This window comes from Callospermophilus lateralis, chromosome 6, assembly GCF_048772815.1.
Source record: "Callospermophilus lateralis isolate mCalLat2 chromosome 6, mCalLat2.hap1, whole genome shotgun sequence".
NCBI classification, from domain to species: Eukaryota; Metazoa; Chordata; class Mammalia; order Rodentia; family Sciuridae; genus Callospermophilus; species Callospermophilus lateralis.
In genome coordinates, this window is record NC_135310.1 from 31,489,533 (window position 1) to 31,504,992 (window position 15,460).

General features: G+C 32.7%; 1 protein-coding gene across 1 annotated transcript in view; it reads left to right on the forward strand.

Annotated features, from left to right (window-relative positions):
• Ahi1 (Abelson helper integration site 1) overlaps positions 1 to 15,460 on the forward strand; it is a 180,201-nt gene that overhangs the window by 67,870 nt on the left and 96,871 nt on the right. The window contains exons 18-19 of the mRNA XM_076859434.1: positions 10,824 to 11,020; positions 15,112 to 15,138. Of these exons, the coding sequence (XP_076715549.1) occupies positions 10,824 to 11,020; positions 15,112 to 15,138 (224 nt within the window). The remainder of the gene's footprint in view (positions 1 to 10,823; positions 11,021 to 15,111; positions 15,139 to 15,460) is intronic.

The window sequence follows — 15,460 nt, forward strand, 5'->3', positions numbered from 1 at the left end:
AAGCCAGTTTGGGGGTCATTGACAGAAGGATTAGCCCAGGATAGTTAGGTTTGCAAATTTGTTTTTTAAACTATAGGTATTTTGTTTAATAATTCCATTCTAGATGCACAGTGAGAAGAGCAAAATATTGTAGCAATACAGTAACATGAGGCTTGGGCTCCTATTGTGTTTTTCAGTGATGTTACATAAACTTCTTGCCTTTCTGGACTTCCATGCCCTTATCTATTAAAAGGTACTGCTAGTACTAATAGCTGCCCTACCTAACAGACTTATATATGAGAATATTATGAGACAGTGAGGGTAAAAGTGTTTTATAAACTCATAAGCACTATATAAAACAAATGGAAGATAAAATGAGTTGTTATCATGCCCATCCATTTGATGTTAAGGGAACTTATGCTTTAATATGTTGATAAGCATCTCCATATGGAATGGAATTTAAAAAGCGTTTTTTTTCCAACTCTCCTTTACTCTATTGGTCAGCCTTTTCTTTTCATTTGTTAAAATATATGCCATTCCAGGTCAATTGTATTACAAAATAAATGCATAAAGTTCTTTTAAAGACACATTATATCCACAGTATCTTACTATGGAAAAGAAAGGATTTCCATAGGACTTTTAGAAAGTAAGATGCTCAAATGATAACACCTGAAATTACAATTATTTTGTACAGTATATTTAGATCAGTTTTTTAACACATTAACATACCTTTACAGATTAAAACTCACTAAGTTTTAACACATTTTCCCAACTCTTCACTGCCTATTTTTAAAAAGAGGAAGCTTAGGAAGAAGTAACCTCAAACCATCCAAGATTTAGCACAGTTCTTGTGAATGGTATAAATCTATAAGAAATGAAATATTATTTTAGGCTCTGAAATGTTTTACTCATTAAATACAGACCAGAATCATCAATTCAAATTGTATTTTAATTTTTAATTGAGAATTAAAATGTTTAATTGACCTATCATAGTTTTATCTTTTATTTCTTATTTTGCCCCAAATCTCTTGTCTGAAAATAGTTAACAAAATTTTTAATGCTATTATAGATGACGATTTTTAAGTGATTTTTAAAATATTATTTATCAGCACTTCTGATAATCTTCAAAGGAAAAGGAGCAAGCTGATCGTTTTGTAAGTTAAATGAGCTATGAATGAGACCACAGTAGTAGCTAAATGTATCATCCATCTTTCAGTTCTAGCAAAATCTGTGAAGAGTCAGCAAGCCTCTTTCCCTGTGAAGCATATGTTCAGGCTGTGGTCTTTTGAGTCTTTCATTCTACTGACTTTTTGCTTTTTTTGGTAAGAAATATGATTTTTACTTTCAGAAGTCAGTTTTATTTGCCTGATGTTGAAAGAATTAATCATCTAGTAATTCAAAATTTAGTCACAGAGTACCACAAATAATGTACTTTTAGGATTCCCATAATAAAAAAGTACTAGTCAGAGAAACGGCTTCTATTTAATTAATTTATCAAGCTAGACTTCAGCAATTAATTTTTTATTATCAGTATTTGTCTGCTTGAGTCTCTAGGATGCTATTCTACAATTAAGAATATTTATTGTACCTCCATAGCACTTTTTATGTCTTATTACTATTTAAATTTTTACACTTAATTTTATCATCTAGATTTCATTATTGGCCCCATTGCACAGGAGCCAGGGCCAATTCCATATTCTTGTTTGATACACTTAACTGCCTTATTGGTACATTACCTGAAATACTAGCTTTTGAGTATCCAATAAACAAACTTCATGCAATTCCTTGTGCATCTCTGTGGACAGTATTTTTTTCTTGGTACTTTTTATTCTTTGTAGGAGGCAAAGATAGAGGTTTGTTTGTTTTTTAATTACCTGTACTGCATCTAAATACTGGCATATAATTAATGTGCATGTACTGTTTTAAGTAAGATCAAATCTTAATTTGAGAAGTTTCTTAGCATTATTTTAAAATCCTAGGTAATGAGCCTAATTTTTCACTAGGTGGCAGTGTCTCCTCTGAATAAATAAGTATTAACTTGAATGCATTTTAATCATAGTGTCTTGGGCAAGATAAATCTTAATTGAGCATCTATTGTGTGCCCAGTTGAGCTGAGCTATGAAACCTGGAAATCAAACTCAGATGACCATATTCTTTTCTAATCCTTTGTGCTTTTTAAGTAGTTGGTTAAATCTCTGGAAGACTTTAGTCAAACTAAAAGGCAGTTCTTTATGCCATTGACATGGCTTTATTAATAGAATCCATATTTATCAGTGGTCACCTACCTTGTCATTTTTGTAGCTTTTTGGTTCATACTGTGGCACTCTTTACCAGAGGTCAAGTAATATTACATTCCTATAAAATTTTTTAAGTACGTGCACATCACCTATGGCATTTATAACATCATGTATTTAACTTAGTAACTGGCATATTACTAACGTGCAGTAAATGTTCTCATTAAGAATTTCAAATCTTGTGCAAAGTCATTTCTCGTTAAATTTTGTAAAAATACAGAATGAAGGTATCATCAGTTACTAAGTTCAAAGCTTATAATAATAGTACTATTATTTATCAAGTATTTACTATGGGTCCACCACTCTTATGAGCATTTTCTCATACAGCCTTTGAGGTAGGTACCGTTATTGTCTACATTTTGTGCATAATGAAACTGAAACACAGGAAAAATTAAATAATTTTCCTAGGGTCACACAGTTGGTAGTGCAGCTACTGTTTGATTCCAAGCTGTTAGGCTCCAGAGCCCATCCTTTTAATGCATTAAGCTGTCAAAACTAGTTAGTTTGCTTTTCTTCATCATGAAATAATTTAAATGAAAAAGATAGCTAAAGGGCTGAGATGTAACTTAGTGGTAGAGTGCTTATTTAGTAAGAAGGAGGCCCTGGGATTAGTCCCTAGGACGCAAAAAAAGCGGGTGGGGACAGGCAGCTAAATATTCATATGATAAAATGTTTGTTTTGATATTTAGGAAAATCTCTTAAGATTAAAAGGAAGTTTATTTATTTAGTATTATTATTAATAGTTCACCTCTTTAAAAATTTGTGGTATAATAATTAAGATGCATCAAGTCCTCATATTCTTAACAAAGTGCATAATATAAATTTTCTTTTCATGTAGCATTGTTTTAATGCTTTCACAATATTTTTGCAATAAAATAATGTATACTTGAAATAAAGTTAATTTTTGGTTTTCTTGTAATAGTGATAATGATTGATTCAAAAGCAAACTTAGATTTTTAATTCTCATACTTGGATGAAATTATGCCATAACAAATATAACAAATCATAGGACAGAGTTTTAAATATTTATTTTTAGCCTAGTAAGATGAAGTGAGAGATATAGATGCCACATTTTAAGAGATGCTGAAACTACTTCTTGGTTATATCCTAAATAATGTATTTTAATATTCTTTACATCTTGAATACTTTGAAAGTTTATGCCATTCAAGGATTCAGAATATATGAAAAACTACTCAATGACTTTAAGCATAAACCAGAGCACCAAATTCCTCATCCAGGCCTCTTTTTAGGCTTACATTGGTGCTTCTTAAAGTGCACCAAAAGGAAGAATTGTGCAATACAAAGTAAACAACACTGTCGTAGGCAAGACTGGAGTAGAAGTCAGAACACCAGGGATCTAGACAAAATCCTGTCACTTTCTCTTTGGCCCTGGAAAGTAATTTAACATTTCTGTGTTGTTTTTTTTACCTGTAAAATAAAAATAATACCTATTCTATTTTATCTCAATATTTTATCGAAGGGAAATTGTCAAGCAAGGCATGAAGTGTTGGTATTATCAGAGTTCATGACCAGACTCTAGTAGGGAAATCCTAGCTATTTTTCATAGCAATATACATGTCACACACTTTGAGTTTAATAGCTTAATGTGTGATTATTGATAATAGAATAGGAAACCAACAAAAAAATAGTATGTGCTGCAGGGGATATAGTTAGGTTATCATATTATAGATAGTTTATCATAATTTAATGTGCTACTAACGGATTTGTCAAATGATGGTACAGTCTCCCATTTTTTATTATGAGACTCAGATCTGCTACATATAGTTTTTTAAACAAGTTATATTAGTAACACATATATTTTACTTGATATATCAAATTATGTCAAGGAAGGGCAGCGGATAAGGTCGTGAAAGAGTACTTGCTGAGTATATGCAAGGCTCTGATTCAATCCCTTTGACACAAACATAAATAAATAAACATTAAATTAATTACATCAGGGGAATATTGAATTACTAACAGGCCATGAAACATATCCAGGCTCCCAGAATTGAAGTGTTATTCAATAGAAACTGGATCTATCTACATAGTATCAAAAGATTATCTGAATCGGGAAAAGTACAACCAGGTAAAAAACAATAAAAAACATAAGCTGTTGAAGCTTCTCTGCATAGAGCAAATGTTAAAGAAAGAGAAGTAGAATTCTGCCTTACTGGTAAAGGCTGGGAAGCTGCAAAATACCTGTTTACCGTAATCATATTATACTTCAAATGTGATAATTTATAAAGCATTTAGACGTATAAGATGACTTTGTGTAATAACAAGGTAAAATACTAATAACAAATCTTGAGCAAAGGAATTAAACATTGACCCAAAGGAAATCTTACTGTTAACCTAGTGTACTAGAAATAATATATGATGATTTCTATTTGAACTTTAAAGTCAATAAGTACACATAGATTTTAAGCAAACCTTATATTTGCTTTAAATGCAAAGGGCAGTAGATTAAAATATTTTATTTCCTCCATTCTCCTATTTAGGGATAAAATCCTCCTGAGAAAACCATGTGTTTTTTCATTATTTTTTTAGTTGTTGATGGACCTTTATTTATGTTTTTTAATTTACATGAGGTGCTGAGAACCAGACCCAGTGCCTCACATATGTAAGGCAAGTGCTCTACCACTGAGCCACAATCCCAGCCCCCCATGTTATTTTTTATAATTATTTAAGGCCAGAAAATGCATTAAAACTCTGAGATTATATAAATCAAAGAATTGTCAGTTATTTTAAGAATTTTTTTGGAGGTGAACTTAGAAGTGTTTTGATATATATAACATTCTTTAAGTAAAGAATTGCCACCCATGTACTCTCAGCACCTTTCCCTTCCTCTGCTATCCCACTTAGCACTTTACACTACTCTGTTCACTTCCAGAAGGCTGAAATTCCAAGAAAGACCAGAATCTTTGTATTCCCAGAGCCCACTCCAGTGCTTGTAAATGATGACTGTCAAAAAATGATGAAAGAAAGAGGATGAGATTGTTAAAATCATGAATTTTAAACCTACCAGATTAGGACAAATCTAAATTTTAAACATGCAAATTTATATTAGCAAAAAGAAGAAAACTGAAGTAGAAAATGTAGTTATTTCATTGCAATGTCATAGTCCAGCTATGACCTAAAAGTGTTTTAGAAACCACTGAAATATTAAAAACATAGATCTTAAAGGAATACTTGGAGCCATCTATTATAACCTTTTTTTACAATAAAAGAATATACAGATGGGTATACAATCAGAGATATGAAAAATTGTGCTCTATATGTGTAATATGAATTAAAATGCATTCTGCTGTCATGTATAACAAATTTAAAAAAGTATACAGGTGGATTGAGTGTGTATTTGTGGAGAGTAAGGGAGGGAAGAGCCCAAGAACTTGTAAGCAGCATCCATTTCTAGTGTCTGATAAACTGAGACTTTGTGAATCTTTTGCACATTTTTTTCCTCATTCTTTTTTCTGTTTTTAAAATTTTTTATTCGAATTTGTTATATATGACAGCAGAATGCATTACAATTCATATTACATATGTAAAGTATAATTTTTTATATCTCTGCTTGTACACAAAGTATATTCACATCATTCATGTCTGCTTCATGCACATACTTAGAGTAGTGATGTTCATCTCATTCCACCATCTTTCTTTTACTCCCTTTCCCCTTCCCTTCTCTCCCTCTCCTCCCTCCCTTTCGCCCTATCTAGAGTTTGTCTAATCTTCCCATTCTCCCCCTCCCAACCCCACTATGAATCAGTCTTTTTATATCAGAGAAAACATTTGGCATTTGTTTTTTGGGGATTAACCGACTTCACTTAGCATTATCTTCTCCACCTCCATCCATTTTCCTGCAATCGCCATGATTTTATTCTCTTTTATTGCTGAATAATATTCCATTGTGTATATGCCACATCTTTATCCATTCATCTGCTGAAGGACATCTAGGTTGGTTCCACAGTTTAGCTGTTGTGAATTGTGCTGCAATAAACATTAATGTGGCTGTGTCCCTGAGGATGATGTTTTTAAGTCCTGTGTGTTTAGACTGAGGAGAGGGATAGCTGGGTAGAAAGGTGGTTCGTTTCCAGTTTTCCAGTGAATCTCCATACTGCTTTCTATATTGACTGCACCAATTTGCAGTCTCACCAGCAATGTATGAATGGACCTTTTTCCCTACATCCTCACAACACTTATTGTTGTTTGTATTCTTGATAGCTGCCATTCTGGCTGGAATGAGATGAAATCTTAGAGTGATTTGCATTTCTCTAATTGCTAGAGATGTTGAACATTTTTTCATATATTTATTGATTGATTGTATATCCTCTTCTGAGAAGCATCTGTTAAGTCCTTGGCCCATTTATTGATTGGGTTATTTATTTATTTATTTATTTTGAAGTTTAGCTTTGTGAGTTCTTTATAGACCCTAGAGATTAGTGCTCTATCTGATGTGTGAGGGGTAAAGATTTGCTCCCAAGATGTAGACTCTTTTTATTCACCTCACCAATTGTTTCTTTTGCTGAGAGGAAGCTTTTTGGTTTGAATCCATTCCATTTATTAATTCTTGATTTTAATTCTTGCACTAGAGTAGTCTTGTTAAGGAAGTAGGAGTCTAATCTGATATGATGGATGTTTGGGCCTACTTTTTCTTCTGTTAGGTACAGGGTCTCTGGTTTAATTCCTAGATCCTTTATCCACTTTGAGTTGTGCATCGTAAGATAGAGGCTTCATTTCATTTTGTGGCATATGGATTTCCAGTTTTCCCAGCATTGTTTGTTGATGAGGCTATCTTTTCTCCAATGTACATTTTTGATGCCTTTGTCTAATATAAGATAACTGTAATTATGTGGGTTAGTCTCCTCTTTTATGTACAATTTGTCTACCAGTCTCTTTTGGTGCCAATACCATGCTGATTTTGTTACTATTGCTCTGTAGTATAGTTTAAGGTCTGGAATAGTGATGCCACCTGCTTGACTCTTCCTGCTAAGGATTGCTTTAGCTACTCTGGGTCTCTTATTTTTTCAGATGAATTTCATGACTGCTTTTTCTATTTCTATGAGGAATGTCATTGAGATTTTGATTGGAATTCCATTAATACAATTAATTAATTGCTTTTGGTAGTATAGTCAATTTGAAAATATTCATTCTGCATATCCAAGAACAAGGGAGATATTTCCCTCTTCTAAGGTCTTCTTTAATTTCTTTCTTTAGCATTCTGTAGTTTTCATTTTATAGAGAGGTCTCTCACCTCTTTTGTTAGGTTGATTCCCAAGTATTTTATTTTATTTTTTGAGGCTATTGTAAATGGGGTAGTTTCCCCATTTCCCTTTCAGAGAATTTGTCACTGATATTCAGAAATGCCTTTGATTTATGGGTGTTGATTTTGTAACCTGCTACTTTCCTGAATTCATTTACTAGTTGTAGAAGTTTTCTGGTGGAATTTTTTGGGTCTTCTAGGTATAGAATCATATTGTCGGCAAATAGTGCTAATTTAAGTTCTTCTTTTCCTGTCTGTATCCCTTTAATTTCTTTTGTCCATCTAATTACTCTGGCCAGCATTTCAAGAACTTTGTTAAATAAAAGTGGTGAAAGAGGGCATCCCTGTCTTGTTCCAGTTTTTAGAGGGAATGCTTTCAGTTTTTCTCCATTTAGAATGATGTTGGCCTTGGGCGTAGCACAGATAGCTTTTATGATGTTGAGATATGTTCCTGTTATCCCTAATTTTTTGAATGTTTTGAACATGAAGGGGTACTGTATTTTGTTGAATGCTTTTTCTGCATCTGTTGAGATGATCATAGGGTTCTTATCTTTAAGTCTATTGATGTAATGAATTATATTTATTCATTTCCATACATTGAATCAACCTTGTATCCCTGGGATGAACTCCACTTTATCGTGGTGTACTATCTTTTTGATATGTTTTTGTATTTGATTTGCTAGAATTTTGTGGAGAATTTTTGCATCTTGTTCATTAGAGATATTGGTCTGAAGTTTTCTTTCTTTGATATGTCTTTGCCTGGTTTTGGAATCAGGGTGATATTGTCCTCATAGAATGAATTTGGAAATGCTTCCTCTTTTTCTATATCCTGAAATAAATTAAAGAGTGTTGGTAGCTTTTTTTTTTTTTTTTTTTTTTTTTTTTTTTTTTTTTTGGTTAATAGGCTTTTGGTGGCATCTTCTATTTTCTTGTTTAAAATTTCATCTGTTTAAATTGGGTATATCATCCTGATTCGATTTGGGCAAATAATATGACTCTAGAGTTTGTCAATACCTTTGATATTTTTTATTTTATTGGAGTACAAGTTTTCAAAATAATTTCTAATCATCATCTGTATTTCTGTAGTGTCTATTGTGATATTTCCTTTTTCATCACTTATGTTAGTAATTTGACTTTTCTCTCTCTCCTTGTTTTCATAAGCATGGCTAAGCATTTGTCAGTTTTATTTATTTTTTTCAAAGAACCAACTTTTTGTTTTGTCAATTTTTCCAATAGATTCTTTTGTTTCAATTTCATTGATTTCAGCTCTGATTTTGATTATTTCCTATCTTCTTCTGCTTTTGGTGTTGATTTGTTTTTCTTTTCTAGGGCTTTGAGATGTAATGTTAAGTCATTTATTTGTTGACATTTTCTTCTTTTAAGGATTGAACTTCATGAAATGAACTTTCTTCTTAGTACTGCCTTCATTTGCACACAACTTTTCATTTCTCTGGTTGCACACGATGTAGCTTCACACCATCTGTGCAGTCATACATGTACATAGGGTAATCATGTCCATCATTACACCATCTTTCTTGCCCCCATGCACTTTCCCCACCTCTCTCTCCCCTTTCCTCAAATAAAAAAGTTCTTCATTTTTTCCATCCTCCCACCCCCCCAATTCGAGATCAGCATCCACTTATCAGAGAGAACATTCAGCCTTTGGTTTTTTGGGGATTGGCTTACTTCACTTAGCATTATCTTCTCCAACTCCATCCATTTACCTGCAAATGCCATGATCTTATTCTCTGTTATTGCTCAGTAATATTCCATTGTGTATATATGCCACTTTTTTTTTTTTATCCATTCATCTACTGAAGGGCATCTAGGTTGGTCCCACAGTTTAGCTATTGTGAATTGTGCTATAGTAAACATTGATGTGGCTGTGTCCTGTACTATGCTACTTTTAAGTCCTTTGGGTATAGACCTAGGAAAGGAATAGCTGGGTCAAATGGTGATTCCGTTCCCAGTTCTCCAAGGAATCTATATATGTTGCTTTCCGGATTGGCTGCACCAATTTGCAGTCCCACCAGCAATGTATGAGTGTGCCTTTTTCCCCACTTATTGTTGTTTGTCTTCATAATAGCTGCCATTCTGACTGGAGTGAGATGAAATCTTAGAGTAGTTTTGATTTGCATTTCTCTAAATGCTAGAGATGATTAGCATTTTTTCATATATTTGTTGATTGGTTATATATCCTCTTCTGAGAAGTGTCTGATCAGGTCCTTGGCCCATTTATTGATTGGGTTATTTGTTTTTTTGGTGAGGAAGTACTTTTTAAATGATGATTGTATACATTTTTCTCCTTTGTGTATACAGATAGGCATTTAAAATTGTTTCAGATTCATCTGTTTTAAATGATCACATGAGATAAAATATGTGAAAGCTTCCTAAAAAACATAAAAGTACAGTGCAGTGTTCTCATGGCTGTGGTTGTCATTGTGGTCATCATCATCAAAAAACATCACCTTTGAGTCATTGAGTCATCTTTCCCACTCTGGGGAATTAAATACAAAATAGAAAATATGTTAAGAAGCGAAGTCCACTTTGAAAGAACTTATTCATGCAATGTCTATAATAAGGAAAAACAGAAAACATTGTAAATATTCAGTAATTGGAAAATGCATTTAAAAAATTATGTTACTTCATTAGATATTATAAAACATGGTAATTGTATCATTGTAGATATATGAGAATATTTTCATTTAATTGAGAAAGCATTAAAATATATTCACCTTATGGCATTTTTTTTATAAAAGTATGTAAGTATAAAGATTGGAAGAGATATATAGAAACATGAGAACATTATAGTGAGATGGATTCGTGAATATTTATTTTTATTATTATAACATCTCTTTAAGTATCTTTGATCCCTTTTTTTAATATTCTGTTTTATATATACCTGTGTTCAACAAGTTATGCTTCCATATCAGTTTGCATGGCCATTAAGGCTCAATTACAATACTGTTTGACATGAAATTGTGCAATAATTATATTTCTTTTTTTTTTTTTTTTTTTTTTTGCAGTGCCAGGGATTGAACCTAGGGCCTTGTGCATGCGAGGCAAGAACTCTACCAAATGAGCTATATCCCCAGCCCCCAATATTTCCTTTCTTGTGGTTTTAGTGTATCTAGTAATTTTATATTTTGTCAGTTATGTTGTCTTTTTAACCTAGTTTTTAAAATGTTATGCAGTATCTGATCATTTGTTGAATGCTACAGTTTCGTGGCTTAATCATTTGGTTATGCTTTTGCAATGATGAATCGAACTAATGATGGATTCATTTTTTTCAGTAGCCCAGCAGGAGGCTGAAATGTTCAAACGCTACAATGGAACATTTCCATTACCTGGAATACACCAAAGCCAAGATGCTTTATGTACCTGTCCTAAACTGCCTCATCAAGGTTCTTTTCAAATTGATGAATTTGTCCACACTGAAAATTCTTCAACAAAGATGCAGATAGTGAAGCAGAGACTTGAAACTGTCACAGTATGTTTAATTATTATTAAAAACTTAAAACCACTTCTATTGTGTTTTATATTGCCTTGCAAATGAATATTAATGAAGTAAGTTAATTTCTTAAAACTAGGTTTTCATATACTTCAATAGTTCCTTTCTGAAATCATTAATTATAGTAGACTAACTAAATTTAGGATAATCTGTCATACTGTCTTGACTTGTTATTTCTGTAAATACAAGCCCAAGACCTAGTTGTAAGGAAGGCTTTAAAGAAGAGCATAAGTAGGACTTGACACACATGGTTGTGACTCTATTCCTAGGAAAGGAAGAGAAACTGTAGCCTTCTCAATCCTACCCAGTAGGATCTCTGAGGGACAGGAAGAAGTTAACAGCCTCTGACCCTCAGCCTGTGAATTCTCAGGGTCATACCACAGGACCACTTCTTAGAAAGATGATAGTATTCAAACAATCTCTGCCCAGGTGTTCAGATTCCCATAAAATCTTGTTCCAAATCTCATGTTTCCTTCAGTGGTTCTCAAACTTCAGTGTGTATCGGAAATGCTTGATAGTCCTATCAAAGCACAGCTTGCCAGGCTCCACACCTAGAGTTTGTGATTCAACAGATCTGAGATGTCCAATGATTTGTCATTTCTGACAAGTCCCAGGCAATGCGGCTGGTCAGAGGACCACTCGCTGAGACCAACTGGTCTAAATTCACAGTTCCCAACACTTAGAAAGAACATACTAAATAGGTGTTTTATGCTCTCATCTAAACTGTAAGCTCCCTGAAGGCAGTTCTCTATATCCCCTAGTCTACATAACTGATCTTCATTAAAAACTAAAATAGACTAGGTGATCTAAGGAAAAACTAAATTCCTAAACTTCCCTTTACACAAGTGCTATATCTTATTTTGTCTTTAACCATTTTTTTTTTTCAGTCTTCATTTCAGGGAGATCAGTCTGTACCTTAATTTTCTTTCCAAAACTTTCCCATTCTTTACATTTTTCCCAGCTCTTGACCTTCCTCCATGGTTTCCTATTTTCTAATTGGCGTTCTCCTATCTGACACCATACATTTGTGTACTGAGTACCTGCTAATAGCCTCTGCAAAAAACCACTTTTGCTCTCTACACCTGTGCACTATTTTTGTAGTAAGTGTTGACCAAATATATCTTGGACTTGCAAGTTGAGCTCTAACACTTGGAACAAAGAAAATTTAGTTATTTCAAATATTGATTGATTATCTACTATATTGAAGTCACTCCAGAGAACATAAAAATGTTAAATACTTGACCTTTATTTACCTCAAGTCTGGTAGGTAGTGACAGGTATTCAAACAACTATTAGTTAGAGTCTTTTCACTGTAGTACTCACATTGCCTCTTTTATTATTGTAGTAGCCTTGTAAGATAGGCATGATGGTGATGGTTACCCTTATTTTTACAGACAGAAAACCAATTTTTATTTAAAGGATAGATATGAAGTTTTTTAACATAAAATTGGAATATTATGTGCATAATCTCCCTTGCTATTTTTTAAAACATTTCTAACATTATAAAAAACAGTAGTAGCTAATTGTTTTTCCATGTGTAACTATTGAGCCTCTACTAGTGTTACACTGTGGAGGAATTTTGTATGGAAACTAGTGAAAGAGATTACAGAGGCATTAGATAAAGAAGAAGCAGTATCACCCAAACTAATAGAACAGTAGCAGTTAATGAAAAAAAAAATGTTGTTGTACGTCTCAGGAGTAAATTCTCTTCACAGCCCCAAAAAACGAGACAGGAACAGCATATTCCATTTCATTTCAGCAGAGCCACAGAATAAGAGTACTGAAATCCACCAGAGATAGGTTTAGGGGCTGTACGCAACCCACTGGACAGCCTGAGTTCAAAATGGTAAAATTTATTGATCTCATTTAAGGCCAGAGATGGGCCATTAAAAAGATTATGTGCATTAAAAAAGAAAAGGCAAAGCATATCTTAAAATAATTTGTTCTAATAAACAGAATGTTTTAGGTTTTGTTCTCAATAAAATAGAAGAAATCGGGGTTTCTATTAATGAAGAAATGGAAATACAATCTGGGATTTTGATGTAAAAGTTATCTGGCTAAGGTAAAAAGAATTTAAAGAAGTTTAAAAGGCAAGGTTCAATTAATTCTACATTGCAAATGGTAAAGGAGTAAATTGACACATAAAAATATCAGATCAGTAGTATAGCCTGGAGAACTAATTTCAGAAACATCCTTAAGAATGCAGAAAAAAAGATAAGTGAAAACAGCTAAGGCTTTACAGCTTAGGCACAGACATAGGTCTGTGGCACCAACCTATACCTGCTTTGTTATTCCAGATAAGTAAGCCTAATTTTTCCTCATCTATAAGATGAGAATTCTATTATTTCTTTATTCTTTTTATATTTTGCAAGTTTTGGGGTTGACGGGATCCCCACCTTTTGTCACAATTGTTTGTTTCTTGTCATTATTTTTCAATAGACTCAAAATTCCTTTTTTTGTATAGGTTGTTCATCAATTTATAGAAGTCTGTTATTAGAGATAATTGTTTCTTTGTTACTAAAATTGGAGTATTTTCTAATAGATTATAGTTCAGGTTTAGGATGTGATTTTGTGTGTGTGTGTGTGTGTGTGTGTGTGTGTGTGTGTAAGAGAGAGAGAGAAAGAGAGGGAGAGAGAACTGTATAATAAATTCAGCTCAGAAGGCATTTAAGAGGTGTTTGCTCATTAGCAAATAAAGGACATACCAAAACTCCCTGTTTTGGTAACATTACCATGTAGTAAAAATATAAATTGTTTGTCTCATAGTTAGACTTCATTGTATGTTGCTGCCATACCAGTACCTAAAAGGCATTCTGCAACCTCAGTAAGACTTCACAGGTAGATGTATCTCAAAAGTTTTCAGATCCAAAAATTTGCTCTTACCAGTGTATTCACAGTTGCTCAGAGTTTGGGTTACCTATTAAAAGTAATAAATCCTACAAAAAGTTGATTAATAAACCTGAAAAACTATCTTTTAATGAAAGGTAGAACTTCTCATCTGTTGGGAAACTTAAGATCAGCCTCCCATTCTAACCTAAGTCAGTAGATCACAGAGGTACTTATTAAGTAGCATCAGAGCATAAAGAATTGGATGAATTTAAAAATGTTTTATGCCAGTTTTGAGAAAAGTTGATTAATTTTCTCTACTTCACAGGAGATTTCACCTTATATTGGCCATTGATAATATCTGTTTCATTATCAGTAATAATTGACATAATATATTTCTGGCACTGTTCTAAGTCTTTACATGTTTATTTAATCCTCAAACCATTCTGTAGGATAGTAGTGGGTACTAGTATTATCCCCACTTTCCAGAAGAGGAACACTCTTTCAGTAATTAAATTACTACTCTCCTTTAGATACAGTACCTTAGAAGTTTCTGAATAAAAAGTTGATATTTTTATTTTCAAACTCTTTTTTTTTCCCTAAACCCTATGTTGATTATTACTCTTTTTCTTTAGTTCTTTACTAGACTGATGATATATACTGGTTAACCTTAATTTGACTTATGTATTTTTGGTGTTTCCTTAGCAGAAAAATTTGTAATTTTCCATTATGTATTGACTTATTAGTTTCCCTTTCAAAAATGATCTTTTATTGGCCTTGTCCTATGAATTGCAAGTAGTTTCCTTTTTTAGCTTTTTAAACACTAGTCATATTCTTTACCATTCAGTGGTGTTTTTGAGATGTCCCCTAGTATAAATTATTAATTTAGAAATTATATTTATGGATATTTTATAGATGTAATTATACTACAGTTAATTCGGAGTATATTTTAGACATTAGTATTCTACTGCAGAATTTTAATGTTTACTCCAGGTTTATTGAGAAGATAGGTCTTCATTGAGGCAGACACATATGGGCTCTCACAAGTCTGTTGATTACTGCCTTTAATTTATACTCCTTCCAACTTATTGGAAACAATGCAGAGTAATAACTGCAGGGTGATAAACTCTCCCAAATGCTGTTTTTGGTTATTACAAGGTCAATATCTGAATGAATTGAAAAGAGTTTATTCTTTATTTCAATGAAATTATGAATACTTCTTTATTGTACTGTATGTCTTTTAGGAGGTGATACGATCCTGTGCTGCAAAAGTAAGTAGTTCTTAATACCAGGAAGGTAACTTTAAACTATAGTTTTCATTGTGCTACACCAGAGAGTTGCAATGCATTCTTGTAGAGTTTAGAACTTCTACATAAATTAATCTGGTATATACTTTCCTTAACTGGAATTAGAATTTTTCAAGGGATTATTACACTGGGATCTTAGAATTCAGTAAAAATTACTTGCTAAAATTTCACAATTTTGAAGATTTAGGAACAGTAAATGAAAAAAGAATAAAATAAAAAGAATATTGTGATGAGGTATATTTTCTGTAAAGAACTAGCAGGTTTTTTCATTCGCTGAGAAAAATTT